We start from the raw sequence: 17716 nt of genomic DNA, 5'->3' as shown, positions 1-17716 counted from the left end.
ATTTTACAATGAATAATCCTACAAAAATGTTAACGTTAACAGGACTGATAGCTAGAAAATCAAAGTTTTTCTTCCGGGAGATTTCTTGAAACCCGAGCCTCTAGTTTCCTCTAGACTGCAGCTCTGCTTCTCCAAGAAATCCGGACTCAGCCAAGCTGCTCAGCAGCCCAATTAGAAAACATGGCACTTTACAACTTCATCATTTATATCTAACTGTGCCGCTAAATGCTAGCATCCATGATATGACCCGGCTTGGTATTAGAATCCAGCCATATCCAGCCCCTGTGATGAAAGCAGATGTGTACACATTAGTGAAAGCATCCCTTTAGGAGATCTCATTAAATTGCTGGATCACAGCAGTGTCCAATCAACAGTATCCACGGAGAAGCCAGACAAATATATTTTTTATTTCCTTACCAAGGCATATAGAGCTTATTTTTGCCTTTATGCTCTAAATGTTTCCATGGGATTAGCAGGTTGAAAGCCTTATCTTGGTTCTCAATAGCATATTTTGAAGGAACACTGATCCTAATCAAGCAAGGTCAAGAGCTTAATGGATCAGCGACACCATTAGAACCACACACAGTGAGCTTGTCCACTAATGTCAAGAAACTGTATATTCTCTTCTTTCACGTTCAACCCAAAACAGTATTCAAACTGGAAAATGTTTGTACTTTGGACATGTGAAGAAGAAAGACATAGCCTGTATATTTGAAGGTTTTAAGATGCTGGTGGTGCATCTGGGACCAGCGCACCTACCCTGCCGTGACACTATCACCAGAGTCAATCTACAATATGCTGATTCTATCATAATAAAGAAAATTGGCTCAATCCCCGAGGAGAAGGGCCCTAACAGAAAATAATTCTGCCCTTGAAACTCTCCGGGCCTGGCTTTGATTAGATGATGCTATCTTTGTTTAGACTTGAGCATCTGGGGCAGGACCATGTGTTCATATATTTAATTAAAATACCATTGCCTTCACTGACAAAGGGTACTTATCTCATCAAAGTGTTCACCCTGGATTTTTTCTCTTAATTCAAAAGATTATCTTTGTTGATTGGCCATAGAGGTGGGATGAATGGGGGCAATGGTGAGTATGGAATCTATTGGCTTGTCAGGAATACTGGCTCGTCTGCTGTCCACCTTGACTGCGAGCCAGACATCATCACCACATGCCATCTGGCTCGAAAGACAGAACTATTTTACCTTTAACGCCACATTTTTATCATTCATCGGTGTGGGAGGTGTGTGAGAGCATAATTACAGTGTCATTATGGTTGTCACAACCTTGCAACATCAAAATTTGTATTGCTGACTCACCAAAAATGACCTTTGTACGCCAATTCAACAAGCCTCATCTACTACTGATAAACTTTTAGAGTACAATACAAACTGCGGGACACATAGGTCAAGAATATAATACTGTCATATTAATTTCTAATAGGGGCAGTGACAATCGGTTATTTAGTTTTCCAATTAATCTCAATGAGATGCAATCAAATGTCTTACTTTATTCGACCAACAGACCAAAATCCAAGAGAAACATCAATTCCTCACATTTATGAAGCTGAATATAAAGAATGGTTGACTTTCTTTGCTTGAAAGATGACTAAAACAAATAATCAATTATTTAAAAGTAGCTTAATTGTATTTCAAAAGACTAATCAATTAATCAACTGACATTGCAGCTCTATTTGAAAGCATGATGTAAAGTGATTTACTGGCATCATTCAATCAGTTTCTATTTAAAGTGCAGAATCACCATGGAGATGGTCCCAATATACTTTACAATTAAAATGAGTACATAGGACAAACATGCAGCCATCAGATAAAATAATACAAGGAAAAAACTGATAACTGAAATGATGATGAATGAAGATAATTGAAAAATTTTAAAATATTAACTGGATTTTTACATTAAGAGAAAAAACTGTTCTAAATGAGAAAGGGAGCCTTATCACAGCAAAATGTTAATTACTGTTCAATGCAAAACAATGAATTCAGTGTTTACTGAAAATTGGAATGTATCTACAATGTTTGCTTCAAACTAAAAAGTAAAATATATATTTAAAAATCAAATTAAAGGTAAGAAAATATTTAATTGTTTTAATTAAAAAACAGTTTGTCTCTTTGCTATTGCAGAATGTACAGGATATTAGGTACATTTGTGTATTCCAGTCACAACATATGGGGAATCACCATCATCCAGTCCAGTTCTTTAAGGTTAACATGCTGCAACACCTCAACTCAAGTCCAGCCTGACTGTACAGCTGAACTGACTCGAGAGCTTTCAGACCGCTGAGACCACACCGATAATTAAGTAACAGGTGAACTAAATCATGCTGCAGTAGTCTTTCTGGTTATGTACTATATAGCGCTCCCCATCCTGTGACCTGCAGTAACACACATTCCCTGGACAGCCATTACCACTTTCCCGGCTTGCACGCTCCTTCTCTTGTGCCCTGTGCACTGAACATTATCCTCCAAATTAACTCACAGAGGATTTTTGTGAATGTCACGTAACCTGTTTGCCCGTGGCATGAGGGGCCTATTTGCCTCTCCCGGGCGAGTAAGTGTTGTGACACTGTCAGGCATTAAAGTGGTACGAGTTTTTTACTGCTTATCCCTTCTGTCATAAAACAAGGTCGTGATGGGACATTATGGAGTGTATTTATGAGTGTCCAAAAGTGACAAGGGCAACCGGGAGCAAGTTTAAGATACTCAGCAATGCATGAGGAGCATGCACGAGAATTTGTAAGGATCACATTCATGTCATCTAGGCTGAATACAAAAAACTACATGGGGTTGACAAAATAACACTTCATGAGAGAGAGAGATACTTTACACTTTAATTACTTGTTTATGAAATGTATGGGGTTGATTGTTCTTATGTTGTATGTATGATGCTTTGGCAATATTGTTGTTACACATTCATGCCAATAAAGCTAATTTGAATTGAATTGAGAGAGAGAGAGAGAAATCATTGCTTATTACGTGATTCAACGTCTCCCTCTCTCACACACAGCAGTCCACTACTTGCCCCAGATGTCTGCGATATTGCAACAAAGTTTAAGTTTCAATAGCCTGTTCAAAAGACTATTGCTCAAGGAGAGATTTTCCCGCCCTTTATGGTAGGTATGATATTAAAGTGTTATTATTTTATGCTCTACTGGCTGCTGGCACACAGTAGCAAGCATTTTATCATATAAGTTTAAGTTACCAAGTCAATCTCCTGAAGCTGGACAGTGTTTTAGTGGCTGCACAACAAAAGGCAATGTGCAAATAAATATAGCCTTTGATTTATGTTGCTTAGCAACCATCATGCAGCCTACTGGTAGTACTTTTTGTATTCATAAAGAAATGTCTGTTGATGAAATAAAGTCAAATTGTAGTGCGTCTGTTAGTCTACTTTCTTATTGCCATACTTGGTAACCATTTTATAAAAGCTTTGCATCGGCCGAACAGCGCCCCTTAACTGTGATATAACAAGCCTATATCATGGCCTTATGATCTATTAATCATATTGGTCCTTGTTTAAAATAAAAATGCTACATATTTTCAGTTCACTGTCACTTCTGTGACAGTGAACTGAATATCTTTAGGTGTTGGATTGTTGGTCACAACAAAACAAGACATTTAAAGAATTGTAAGTGAGTGTTCCCCTATTTTCTGACATATTACAGACCAAATGAATTATTATTGAAAAGAACCTGTTTTCATAATTTCAAATGAGTGTCATTTTGCTGCTTGTTAGATTCCACTGAGGCTTCTTTTCACAGCATTTATTCTTTTTTTTTTATTGTCCTTTCCTCCCATAGTGTTTGCAGTGTGTCCTGTGGTGGTAAAAACATCATTTTACAGTTGTTTTGACAGATGCGCAGGCAATTTGGCCACAGATGATTTGACCCCCCTTTTTAGACCTCTGTTAGCGGTCTCATGATGTTTTTAAAACTCACATGTCAAAGAGCTTAGAACCAGCTGCTGAAGCTAGTATTGCATCACCATATCCATGCTACACACCTCTGTGAAGCTAGGAGGCTCAGCTAGAAGCTCAAACCAACCATTTTTATCCATATCAAACACCAAGCATCTAAATAAGCTTATATCACAACATAAATCACCCTGTAATCACTGTACATGGCTGCAGTTATAAGCATAAAGTTGATTATTGCACAATACCTGGGTAAGAAGTGATGCTTTGGAATACATGGTCTTTTTTGTGGTCTGGTAGCAGACCCCTAGTAGCTACATAGCCTATCCAATGGTATCAAATGAATGGTCCGTTCTCAAGTTATAGGCCTGTAAAGCATGGGAGTGTTTTTGGACACAGGAATATTGATCAATGTTCACTGATTTTATCAATATTTCAATGTTTTGGAAGCTTTATGGTATTAGGAACGTGGTTGTATGGACATAAATAGTGTTTTAATGATAACTCCCAATAAAAGTCAAAAATTATATATATTCAGATGCATTATATTCTATTTGATGAGGGTTTTGATGGTTTATTGCATTTATTGCATCTCCATTGAGCCTGTAATGGTAAAATAAATATGTTAATTTGTCTATTATCTATGTTAATTTATTTATTCCTTAGCTTCTGACCTTTCAAAGGAGACCAGAATTATGCGTTTAGGCCAAATGGTTGAGAAATTATTCCTGATTCATTTTAGGCATGTTATTTTAGGCGTTTTTCCAGGAAAAAATGTAGCAATAATAATAATAAACTGAATTTGTATAGCGCTTTTCACAAACTCAAAGTCGCTTTTCAGAGCAGATAAAGAAACATGACCAAAAAAAACAAAAAACGGCTAGGGATAGGCAGAGGTGAAGAGATGGGTCTTGAGGCGGGACTGGAAAATGGTGAGGGACTCAGAGGTGCAGATTTCATGGGGGAGAGAGTTTCAGAGCCTGGGAGCTGCCCTGGAAAAGGCTCTGTTATAAAATGCGGAGCTTGGACTTAGGGACGTAGAGGAGACCGGCTGAAGTGGATCTGAGGGACCGTGAGGGTTGGTAGGGGGAGAGAAGGACATTTCCAACAGGTTAAGTTTGCATCACCCCTTTTGAATTAAGATTTGAAATTATAATAAGTAATATTTTAAGGTGAATGAACCATATTTTATCCATATTGAACATATTTTCAATGTGTTGTTATAGCTAAATTAATTCAATAAAACAAAAACAACTTTTTTTATACATGTAGTTACAAGCAAATAATAACACTGTAAACCTGAGTCATGACAAAACTACTTGTTGAGAAGTCTATGAAGATTCTCAGTCATCCAGGTCATAGTTATCCAACGAAGGTTAAAGTCAAGGGCAACTGGACTTGGTTGAAGATACTGGAAGATGTTTCGTCCCTCATCCAAACCAACTTGTTGAGAATATTTCTTAAGGGGCTTTGTTTATGTAACAAGGAAAGGTAAAACAGGTCTAGCTTAGAGTAACTTAGCTGACCCCATAAGTGTTTTCTGACATTCTAGCTTTAGGTATTTCTCACATGTACTTGTAGAGAACGTGTTGGCTGGCACTGTATCTCCTCGGCCGGGCCCAATAAACCATGCTATGTTAAGTCTTCATCAGTCTCCGAAACTTCTTCACACCTGAACCTGGCTCACAATATTTCTTCAACACTACTACACCAAAGTTATCAGCTGAATAACTAGCCTGGGTCCTAGATAATCTTGCCCCTTTTGGTAACACTACTAGCTGATGCTTTAATGTAACGTTACCAATTTGGGTTATGGCATAGTTAGCAGTATTATCTGGCTCTTCCTTGCAGTTGGGAATGTTTACTCAAGATAGGCTTTGCAAAATTCAGCAGTTGTCTTCAAACTTGAAGCGTTTTTAAAAAGTCAAAAATGGCTAATGTTACTGTTTAATTTAGCTATCTCACTGTTGTGTTTCTTGTCCAGGTATGTTTTCGAGTGTGGCTTATAATCCATGGTGTTTTTCAGCCACGGTCATGTACACAGCTCTACTTTTCCACTTCTGGGCCAAAAGAAACATTTTCTCTGAACTTTAGTTAGCCAGTTACCCTTTAGGGTCAGCTAACGTTAGCTTTTAGTCGCTGCACAGATGATGCTCTTTCATCCTTCAATCCCATTTAAAAAGTCATGAGATGCTTTCCGCTTCAGTTATTTCCTCGGCAGCAGAACAGGTTAACTAATACATAACACATTTTGGAGCTAACACGAGCAGAAGGGTCTGACAGGTCTTGGTTTTGTTCTTGTAGCCTACATATATTTTTAAGACCATTAAAATCTTACATTCCTGTCCTCTATATAGAAGAATAGTAATGAGCAATGATTCTAATAGTTTTTCAGAAATTATGAAGAGTAGGTCTAAACATTTACTCTGATCAGGTTGAACTTGGGTGGAGCTGATAATTATGTATATTAATGTAATTGCCACAAAAGTCCTAAAATGATAAATGTGTAATTTGTCCTACACGAACAGGTGCAGCAAAGCCCCAACAAAAACATGGGGAAGTTCATACAGCCAAAATAGCTGAATTAAAGCCTCAGGTTTCAATCTTAGGTACTTCTTTATACTGTAGCCAACATTAAATATTCATTATTAAAAAGGTGCAACAATCAAAGTCTGGGGGAAAAACTGTTAAGTTGGTATTTATTAAAGGTTCAACAATGTATCTGCTTCATCAGGACTGTGTGTGTGTGTGTGTGGTTTAATCAGTCCAATCAATTTGACTGACAGTGGACGTGAAATAAAAGCAACGACCCCATGAAATAATGTTTTGAACATTGTTAAACCCGATTGGTGCGATGACATATGGTCAGACTGAACACAAAAAATAAACAACAAAAAAGCACAACTCTAATGTGACATAACCAAGACAGAAACAATTTTCCTTTAAACTCACATGTGCAGGTTTGACATAGGCGTGTAGGGCCTTGATGATAACCCTGTCATTCATTTCATACATTTCACCAAGTTTTGTTACCTTTTTTTTATACAGGAAGATTAAATTGCAGTACTGACCAGGCTTTACTATCAAGTACAACCACAGCCCAAACTCTTGTACACTTTGGGCCCCAAAGTGGCAAACATTGACAACCCCCCCATCTTAAATCAATGTTATCTTGACAAAAAAAAGCTACAGAGGTATTTTCTTTTATGTGCTAAGGCTGTCAAGTTTCCCCAATACACAAAGCTGGAGATGACATTGATTCACCTTTCATTTGGAATTCTGCTAGGCATTCGGCCATTGATTTTTCAATATGGGGCGAGATATGAAATGTGCCATTTTGTGTATCACATCTGAGCTACTCATACAGTGTTGTTCACATGATCTGCAGCTCCTTCTCTCTCCACTTGCTCTCATTCGCTCGCATATACAAACATGCAGACTCACGTCCTTGAACACGCCATGCGCGAACACACATATTCCCAGCTGCTCTCGACCACGTTTAGACACGAATGGCAGACAACAGTTTTCCAATACCATCTCCTCAACCAGACAGCTCACAAATGGACTCGTCCTTATCAGCACATCCACAGTGTCTCCACTCCATTTCCCCTCCTGTGCTAAACTGTTCTAAGGATATTTCCTGTGTAATTGGATGTCCAGTCATCATACAAGGCAGGGAAAGACTGGAAAATGGTGTTAAATTAACAAAAGATCCACTGTGCAAAAACATCAACCCAGCCAGATCAAAGTCCCAAAAATGTTTATCAAAAACAGACTGAACAAACTGAAATTGTCAATATCTCAGATCACATTGATTTTTACAAAGAAAACTACATTGGATGAGTTTAATATTCAATTCCAAGATAGATACATTTAAATAAATCAGTCATGGATTCAGAATGTAGAATTGGAGGTGGGTTAAGTGCTGGATGAGGGATGCAGGGAAATCATGACATCGCCCTTAACTGTCAACAACAAGGATATCTTCAGTCACATGGATAGTTGGATGAAACTGCTTGCCAGAGAGCGATTCCTCTGGGGCTTGAATTTTTAGTTTTTATCATAAGCATCTGCTCCGTTGTCTGTTAAAAGTGTAGATAAAGGTATATTTGACAAGTGTTTTCAAATTTTCATGATAACCTATGAAATAAATACATATGTATATAAGATGGTTGCATGTTCCTATAATATCATTGAATCTCTCCAAAAAAGTCAGAGCATAAATAGTGTTATATTAAAATGTTAAAATTATTTCTTTGAGATCTCCAAAGTGTTCAAAGTTAGGAGCACTGAGCACATGTCACCACTTACTATGTGGTTAGGGAGGTAAGCAGAAAACCTTTAGAAATCAACAATTTCAGTCTAAAGCCTAGCCAGCAAAATCAATACACACTTGTGCTAGTCAGAAAATATTCTCACTTTGGTAAACAGCGTGAATAATGAATACCGTTTGACTGAAAATATCAAACAAGGGCTGCGATCTCTATCTCTTCATGTGCCAATAAACATGGTGTGTGGCATTACAAGTATCCCAAGCCAATGGGAAGTAAGCTGCAGTATTGCTTATTCACCGTGGTATTTTGTGCCACGCATGCATGTTCCCGGGCAGCTTCAGGGCCTGGGTTGGATTATGAGCTTGCGTAACAACTCATTAATGAAGTGGATAGGAGTCACATCTTCAGCACATTTCATGGACTCGCTCGGGTATGGAAATGCCACTCAAAGTGATGCAGCGGTGACGGCCGGAGCTCTTTCTGTCCACCCAAGTCATATCTCTAAGTGAAGATCCATGCTTAAGCATACGGGCCAGAGAAGGCGCCAGAGCTCATCCCCACCACCCCCACCCCCTTCGTCTTTTGATGCAACATTCAGGCTGTAATAAGAGGGGCCAAAAATCTCTGGCAATTTTTCACAATAACTCAGCCATCAATCACAGTACCAGCTCTGTGAAAATGGGCTGAATTCACCCTTTCTTCCTGCAATACTCTACATGTAAAATATGGTAAAATACAAAAGGAAAATATGTGAGAGAGAAGTACTGCTTACTGCTCATCACACAGTGATATGATTAATTTATTAGACTATATGTCATTTCCTTTTTTGTGCAGTATATTGTGCCAATGATCTGGGCCTTTACCTTTGGGTCCTTTATATGTGCGTGGTTGAAATATTGGTTTTAGTAAAGTTATTCAATGTTCAATTGTTCATTTAATTTTCACAATGCAATGTAAAATGCCAGACCCTAATTGTAAATAGCTCCCTCCTATAAAACAGAATATATTTAAACCTTCCTTCACCTGCCCACAAGGAAACTCAGAGTGTACAGTACCTGACCAGCACTAAACAGCAAGGCTGAAGTAAACAACTGATAGAAAGTTAAACACCTAGAAAGCTAAAGACCCTGATATTTTTCTCAGGAGTTGGCTGACTGGGCAAGTACATATTGAACTTACATTCGTCAGGTGGGTCGGAACAACCCCAGTGGGAGGCTCATGTTGCTCTTTGTTTGCTGGAAGTTTAAGTCGGCAGGTTTGCTAACACGCTAGCTATAAAAACTTGACAGGCCGATGGGACTATTTTGGAGTCTTTCTGTCCCTTGTGGTCAATAATTGCTGAAAGCTGCTTCGAAATACTTCCATTCAGTTCTACAAGAAATTCTCAATCCAAAATAATTTGCTCTACTGCACTATATGAAGTTTGCTTAGTTGTGTTGCTAAGATGATTGAAAAAAGGAATTTAAATATACAAATATCATTCAGTTTCATTTTTGTTTTATCATACAATATGTTTTTAATATTTGAAGCTGTATTCATTGATTGGTTGCTACTTTACGGCAGCATAACCATCTGTAAACACACTATTGACAGATTATCGGCATAAAAAGTTCTTATGGTTAACATCCTGATTTGGGGTTTTTTCTCCAACCAGAAGAATATGATTATATTGTGACCATGACTATCAGCACTGTATTTCAGATACTAAAACCATGAAACAATAAAACACTGTTTGAAAGGTTACTTTGTAGGACACAGCAAACTTACCTCTCTTCTTGTCTTCTGCCAGAATGATCGAGGTGACTTTCATGTGCCCTGCTTAGCTTATGAAACGCATGTAAAACATACAGTATTTGTAAAGAATTAATTGGTTACACCAGCAATGATATTGAAATATTTATTACAGCTTATGAAATCACTGCTTCTATTGTAAAGCAGACCAGAGCATACAGAGCACATCCACTGTTGCAGGGCCAAAATTCATTTGGCACTAAAATGGACAGAGGGCTAATGAGTGATATTAACTGATAATAAAAATTTAAAAAATCATTGATCGTTCCATCATTTGGAGGTCCTTCCCTATAACCCATATAAAAGTGTTCCAAGACCCAGACAAAACACCAGAACTTTTGCCATAGCTAAGTGATAAATCTTAATCAGTAATTTATTTGTTTCACTGTTACAACAAATATTAGTTATGAGGTCATTCAACTTGGAAACCATTACAAAAGGAATAAATAAGAAGCCATAATCATAGCCAATAATAAAGACTTATCTGTGCCACTAAACTTACTTCCATCCTCCAATTTATTACGGTTTATTTAAACAAATAAATAAATATAATTTCTCCTCGAGGAAGAAAAAAAACAAAACACTTCCAGTTTTTCTCACCCTCAAAAGCTCTTTCTTTAATAAGTAAAACAACCATTGTTCTTTTTTGTATAAGCTCGTAGTGCTTATCGATGTTCAACTTGTTCTCTTTCTGAGAAGCAAAAACGTTTACTGAATGCCAATAGAGATGCAGAATGCACTATGAACCTTTCTGAGGGACAACTCCTGATTAACGTGGACTTATGCTGTCTCCTCGACAATCTGTGAACCCGAGCTCTGCTATCTACACAGTAAAAAAAAAAAAATGGGAAGAGAGATCAAAAGGAAACAGAAAACACACCTGAAAACAAAAGTGAATATGTTGCACAAAAATGCCTGCACAGTAAGTGTTTTGTTGTGATTTTTTTGTGTTATTTTGTTTCTATTTAGATGGTAATTTCTTGGAAAGTGATAAAGAGGAAACCAAAAACAGACTGGTACCAGAAACCCAGAAAGGCCAGCACAACAGAACAAAATTGCTCCTAACCACTACATTTACAGAGACAAAGGGTTTGCTTGGAACAAAAAAAAAAGCATACTATTATGTGCAATGCTAGTTATCTGTACAATTACATAGAAATATCTCATAATTCTCTTATTAGTTTTTTTTTCTCCCTCTTTTAACAACTGTTATTACAGTAAAATGAAAGAAAAAAGAACAGCTATGCTTGAAAGCATACGATCAATAATTCCTTCATGGTAATTGTTCAAAATGCGTTGGGTTTTTTTTGTCTTTTTTTTCATTGAAGGGACACTTCAGCAAACAAAATGTGCTGCAACTCACCAAAGAGGAAGAAAATCTTTCAAAAAGTCAATATAGATACAGAAGTATAATAAAATAGTCCTTTTTTAAATTTCCCATTTATTCTGGTGAAGTCTACAGTTTAGACTTGTATAGTTTGGGGCTATGCAGTTCCTTTTGAATGTCAGACTCTATCTCTGAGACCTAAAAATCCTGTGTGAGTAATTGTCTCTTCACACTGAGACAAAACACACCAAACCACACAGGGTTTGAGCGGAGAAACACAACATCAACAGATTCCCGCACTGTCTAACCAAATATTGTCACATATTAGCCCCCATACGTAGCAATTATTATCCTGTTTGTGGTGAGTAACAGCGAGAGTACAGTTATTTGCTCCGCCTCATTCTTCGGGACACAGAATAAGAACAAAGGCTACCACTGCCAACGACTGATGGAACAAGGGGACACAGGGAAGAGAAGAGGACTACAGTAAAAGGAGGGACACTGGAGGCATAGGAGGGTGTTGGGCCTATAGGCTGGTGACCAGGTGTGAGGGCTCCTGGTGGGCCTCTTCTGGAGATAGATCCTCTTTGTTTGGGGGCACGATAAAGCCATCGCTGCTGCCCCGCCCTAGCTGGTAATAGGAGTGCAGCTGATGGAGGTGGTTACGTGAGCCCAAGTTGGGCATGCTCTTGTAGTAAACGTCATCCGAGCTGGCCTCTGGGCTCTTGGCATCCCCGCCATCCTTGGAGCCATCAGCAGATTCCGCAGACACGTCGGGCAGGCCGGACAACATGGGCATGCTGGTATAGAGGGAGTCTCTCTGGTGGTTGTGGCTGGGTGACGAGCTCTCGTCCTCGGTGTGCTCGTTAGTAAGTAAGGGAAAGAAACTTTCGCTGTTCTCCTGGGGGATCCGCCTTCGAGACGAGGAGGAAGTGGTGGCGGACGAGAAGGGATGGTGGGGAAGTGGGAGGGGTGGCGGCACTGACTGGTGGAGGTGATTGTGGAGGTTGTCCACCGCCTGCAGTGAAGGGGGCGGTCTTTGAGGCAACAGCGGGGCGTTAGACTCCTCGCGGATTAACTCCAGGCCCAGGCCTTCGTCGTGGTGCAGACCAAAGGTGGAGTGGTCATCCAGGCTCAGCGCGACATTCATGCCCATCCCCACTCCCAAGCCCATCCCATAGCCACTGTCCTTGCCACCGTTGCTAACATTATTGACCAGCTTATTCATTAGGTTCCGGTTCTGCTCTGTTGAGCGCTCGTGGGAATTGTTGAGGTAGGAGGGGATATAATTGGAGGTGAGCTCTTTCAGGATCTTCTTTTCCAGGGTGGTCTCCTTGTGGTTATAGCCCCGGTCAATGATCTGGACACAGTCACTCATGTACTCAGCGCTGGCGATACTGTAGCTGTTGCCATGGTTACCATTCAGTGGTAGAGTATCCATGACACTTGTATCCCGGGCATTGTTCAGGATTCCCTCTGGAATGACAAACATGGGTTGGGGTGGGGGGTAGAGTGGGCGAATGAGAAGGGTGAAATCTGATGGGATGTAATTGCGACAGCTAAATGTCAGCCACTTTTACAAACACAAATTATATCCATCAAGTACTGTAGCTCTTCTGATATATCTCCTGACCCTCAAGCAATCTCTACAGTATTTAGATTTGGTAAGAGATAAAGCACAATATTTACATTAAAACCCTACACCTGTATGCTGCAAATATAAATGTTAAACTTACCTTGTTACAAAACAATATTTTCTAAAACCCAAATTCACTTTATATTAAATTTTACTGATTGTTCCATGGCAGTGATGAAAACACTGATATATGTGCGACACACAACACCACAAAGCTTAAGCACGGCACAAAAACACAAAGCTCATGCACTAAATTCAGGCAAAAGACAAAAAACATAACCACGCATTGAACACTTAAAGTGAACACAAACCAGAACACCAGCTGTAAATTTGGACCCCAGCCATATTGTCCCATATGAGCATTGCAATTTGACATTGTAAAGCTGGATAACAGTTTTTATTGCTCTGCTTTGTCCGTGTGAACATCACTAGCCATCTCTCTAAATGTGAATTAGTTATTATATTTCAGGGTCAACCCGCACTAGAAGGAGGGAGACTTTCTGTTCTCTCTGTTGCATGGACATGTAGATTTCATACTTTATCAGTTAGACCAAGTCCATGCTATCAACATCAAAGCAAACTTTTGACAGTATTTCAAACTGCCTCTGACAAGGCCATCCACACAGTCTGACCTCTTGAAAATTTGACAAGGCGCATTTCTAAGACCTTCAAGAAGTGTATTGGCTTGATCAAAGTGAATGGTCAAAAACAATAAGTGCATGAACAAAGGCACACATATTCACTGAGAGGAACACAGATCAATTTATATTGACGTGCCTTATAAAATGTTGAGGTGAGTCTGAATGTTGACTGTAATTGGATTAGCTTATTCAGAGTGTGATACAAATGCCTGAAGTCTTTTTTACATGACGTGTAGTGCTACCTACAGTAATCAGTGGAATTCAGGATGTGATTTAAACAGATTTTTACAGGTCTATTTGAAACGTTGAGGGCCTTTGTCATAAAAAGAATGCTATTACTTCCAAAGGGAATGACATTTTTTTTCCCATCACCCCTTTGTCATCATTGAGTAAAAAGAAAAGTAAAGCCAAAGTCAATTACATTTGATAAGCAATGTTTAGTTTGACTCCCATACTTGTCTCTCTGTAGGGCTCTTTTAGGGACAGCATGAGGGAAAGGAAAGAAGAAAAAGAAAACACAATAAGCATAACAGTGACAGGTAGAAGAGAAATGTGCACAAACAGTATGCTGATGACGTATCAAGGAAATGTTTCTAGAATGCAATTGTTTTATGTCACTATGCAAATTTTGCACATCCACAGATAGAACCACAACATATCAATTAACAATTATAGAAGAAAAGATGTTTTGCTATGACTTATTGCAGGGTCCTTGGGGTAAAACGTGGCGATGGAGGTTGTGTGTCAAATGCACCAGTAAATCTTTCCAGATATTTCTATTAACTCTATGGCAATGTTAGTGAATTATAGCCCTCTGTCACAAGCTCCAATGCGGTACTTGTACTGCGTACATAAATTATCCACCGATCAAAGTTCTCTGTGAGTTTGTATCTGAGTTTTACACGGGTTTCTCAATTTTTACAGACTCACAAAGTTACAGCAATCTCATATTGACTGCTGAGAGTTGGGGGTAAAATAATAACAGCTCTGCACAGAGAAAAATAGCATTCAAGAGTCAGACTCATCGCAGAATAAAGTGGATTTCTTGTTTGCTGATCAGAGATGGTTTCTAAAACTCAGATCTAATATTCGTATTGGTGTTATAATCAAAGACCAATATATTAGCCCCCCACCCCCAAAGAAAAAGCAATCAAATGTACATGACCCCCTTAATGACCCACATTTTGAATATATGAATTAGAAAGTTATTATAATTAAAAGTTTCAAATAAAAGTGCAATTTAGTCAAAGGAGGCAGATAATATTTATGTACATAAAAATATTAAAATACTAAGATTCAGTGGCATTTATGGCAAACAACAATGTCTGACAATCCAACAGCAGCATAAAAAAGAAAGAAATGCTAAAACTATAAAACAGAGAGACAGAAGACATGGCACACAAGCTTCACTGACAACATCATAGCACATTTAAAATAAATGACTGGGGGTGTATCCGGCTCGATTCTTGATAATTAAAATACAATGTATGTGTCGGCCAAACAGCCGTGTCTGACATAACCAGGAGCCGAGATACACCTCCATTGAAAAACCCCACAGCCAAACAAACCTGTGGGGGTTTTGTGATAAAGCTAGTTTGTTCAATGCTAACACACAACAATCTAGAGCAGTGGTTTTTTTTTTTATCAAAGTCCTGTAAAAATCTTCGAGGGTGAACACTGGCATTTAAGCTTAATGTAAGCCCATTAATTTTAACTCTCCAATCATAAAGTTGCTTTCTGTGGCAACAGAGATGTCCAACCTCGACGTTTCTCCAGGATCAGACATGAAAAAACACTGCCCTAGCCACAATGTTAAAGAATGAAAAGAAGCTAGCACACCTTGTGTGTTGTACATGCCCAGAGGGTTGTTATAGACTGCCGATTCCCCAAGCAATGTATTATAGGGATTGTTAGTGCCATGAGGACGTAGGAGTGCATTAGGTATAAGATGGTTAGCCATAGCCCCTGGAGCAGCCAGAAAGAGACAGAGTGAGACAGAAAAAAGAGAAGAGAACAAGAGCAAAGAGACAGAAAAATAGGTAGGAAGGTAGATAATTTGAGATATAGACAGAGAGAAAGAGAGATAACATACATATCAGTTGGGCAGATGCAGCTGAGCAATGACAGCCATTAACATCCAAATGATCACATGATCATTAATGTGAGGGGTTTTGCTACATGAAAGTGGCGGAGCTGAACTGACATGGCTAATGGGACTGATGGGAAGTGTGTTAATTGTATTGTTAATGCCGGCCATTAGTGTTAAGCCTGTTTTTGTGCTCCACATTCAGGCGAGCATCCTCGTGTTAACAGACATAAATTACAAAGAAGCACCAATATGACCAACACAGCACACATACCATTACATTTCTAGACTCAAACAGGACAGAATACAATAATCACTTGGGACACTGTTTGGTCCATCAGGGCTGAAGAAATTAATAAAACAGAAAGTGCTCCAAATTCTTGTAATTGACTGTTAGCAACACACTTTCCCCAAGATTGCAGTTATTAGCAAGGGTAACTAAGAATGGCAGGCCCGTCAAGCTTTGGATTTCTCCACATGATAAAGCGGTGCGCATGGGTGTGTGGCGATACTTTACATTAGAAGAATTCCTTTTTTAACCTTTCAAAGGCCAAGAACAAAAGACCAAAAACTGTTTAAAAACAGGATTAAACTGTGTGTTCGTCTGCTTTAAAGTAAGATGAAATTGTTAGCATGTCTGGCTAATCAGCTTACTAGCTACAGTAGTAACCAAGTGTTCTTTGGCCAAGGAGAATATTATTGACTAACTACACTAGGCCTACATTAATAAGCTATATGGGGTTATGTAAAAAACAATGCAGTTCTCAATAGCACATCCACTGTGTAGTATTTTCCAGGATGCTGTCAGACTTTACGATCGTTAGCAGGTCTGAATTGAATAACTCTCTGAGATAGCTTTAGCTACATAATGAAGTCAGTCCAGACAATCAAGGGCAAACATACTTTTTGAAATATAAAAAAAGTATCTAGGCTAACTATTCAAACAGGTTTCTGAAAAATAAGTAGTTCTTACATCCGTCCTTATCATACAGCTAGTTAGCTACAGTTGATAAAACTTCCCTGTCGTGACCTCCACTGCAAAATCTGCAACCTGAATCTGACTAGAAATGAGAGACCTACTCTCATCTACCTCTTGCTGAAATCAAAGACACATTGTTGAAAAATAACAAGGAATTTCGAGTGGCATATCTGCCACCATTACCATTGTAAACTGCATTTGTGCAGTGTGAGAATGAAAAGGTTAACAGGCATGGGAACTGTAAGAAAGGTGGGGTCATGGTCACATGACTTTTTATTATTGCTTGTAGCATTGCCAATCTTATGAGCAGGATCTGTGTAATATTTCCTTTTCTCCAAAGAGCAAAGTTCACATTATGTCTGATTGTCTTATGTGCCACTGCTGAAATAACCTCTGAATGAAGTGACATGCCCTCTCTTTAGTGAAGAAGTTATTACTGTGCTCCAGCCTCGCCTCCTTCACACAAACAGAACAGAAGCTCATTTCCTATTTATGCGAATGACTCATCAGTTTCCCAACCACATACTACCACACCAAAGCAACCTTAGCTGCAGATTTGAAAGCTGCAATCTTAAGCATGAATGGTGCAGATTCCCTGATGTTTGTTTTACCTTCGCTGTTGACAATTATGCGGAATATCAAGTATGCTGAAAATATTTGTGACTTGCATTCGTTTCCTGTTTACAAGAAGCCAAATTCAAGACTTATGAGGGCGATACATGCATGTGCTTCCAGTCTGCACTATGCAGGAGTGGGTAAACATTTTTTATCTGAGGTACGAGTAACACAGCTATTAGATCCCCTGGCAGAGTGTACTCTTCTTTTCTAATGCTCTGAATCTGTCATGCGAATGGAGAAAGATTTTTTTTATTACCTTGCGGCTCTCTATCTTTTCAAAAGTTTGTCGTATACTTTTGGACAGCATTCTAATGCGAAAGTATTTTTTATGAAAATTTAAAAGAAGCTGATTTAGGCCAATCTTTCAGCATTATTCGAATTCTTTGTTAGAGTTTAGTATTAATTAGGCATTTTATAATTTTGCTTGGAAAT

At 38.7% G+C, this 17716-nt stretch overlaps 1 protein-coding gene across 6 annotated transcripts in view; it reads right to left on the bottom strand.

Moving 5' to 3' along the window:
• Positions 1-10089: 10089 nt before the first annotated feature.
• Positions 10090-17716, bottom strand: part of LOC119912376 (adhesion G protein-coupled receptor L3-like) — a 224473-nt gene continuing 216846 nt past the window's right edge. For 4 of the 6 annotated variants that reach the window (XM_038731546.1, XM_038731547.1, XM_038731548.1 and 1 more), the window contains one exon: positions 10090-12800. In XM_038731546.1, coding sequence (XP_038587474.1) covers positions 11851-12800 — 950 coding nt within the window. In that variant the 3' untranslated portion in view covers positions 10090-11850. Of the gene's footprint in view, positions 12801-14056; positions 14075-14884; positions 15567-17716 lie in introns of those variants that run through there. The other 2 variants (XM_038731549.1, XM_038731552.1) reach the window with 2 other exon arrangements.

The sequence above is a fragment of the Micropterus salmoides genome, unplaced genomic scaffold (genome assembly GCF_014851395.1).
Source record: "Micropterus salmoides isolate LMB-PRFRI ecotype aquatic unplaced genomic scaffold, ASM1485139v1 Ms_hic_scaffold_2, whole genome shotgun sequence".
Lineage (NCBI taxonomy): Eukaryota > Metazoa > Chordata > Actinopteri > Centrarchiformes > Centrarchidae > Micropterus > Micropterus salmoides.
The sequence above is the reverse complement of the archived record's forward strand: the minus strand, read 5'-3'. Positions and strand labels throughout refer to the sequence as shown.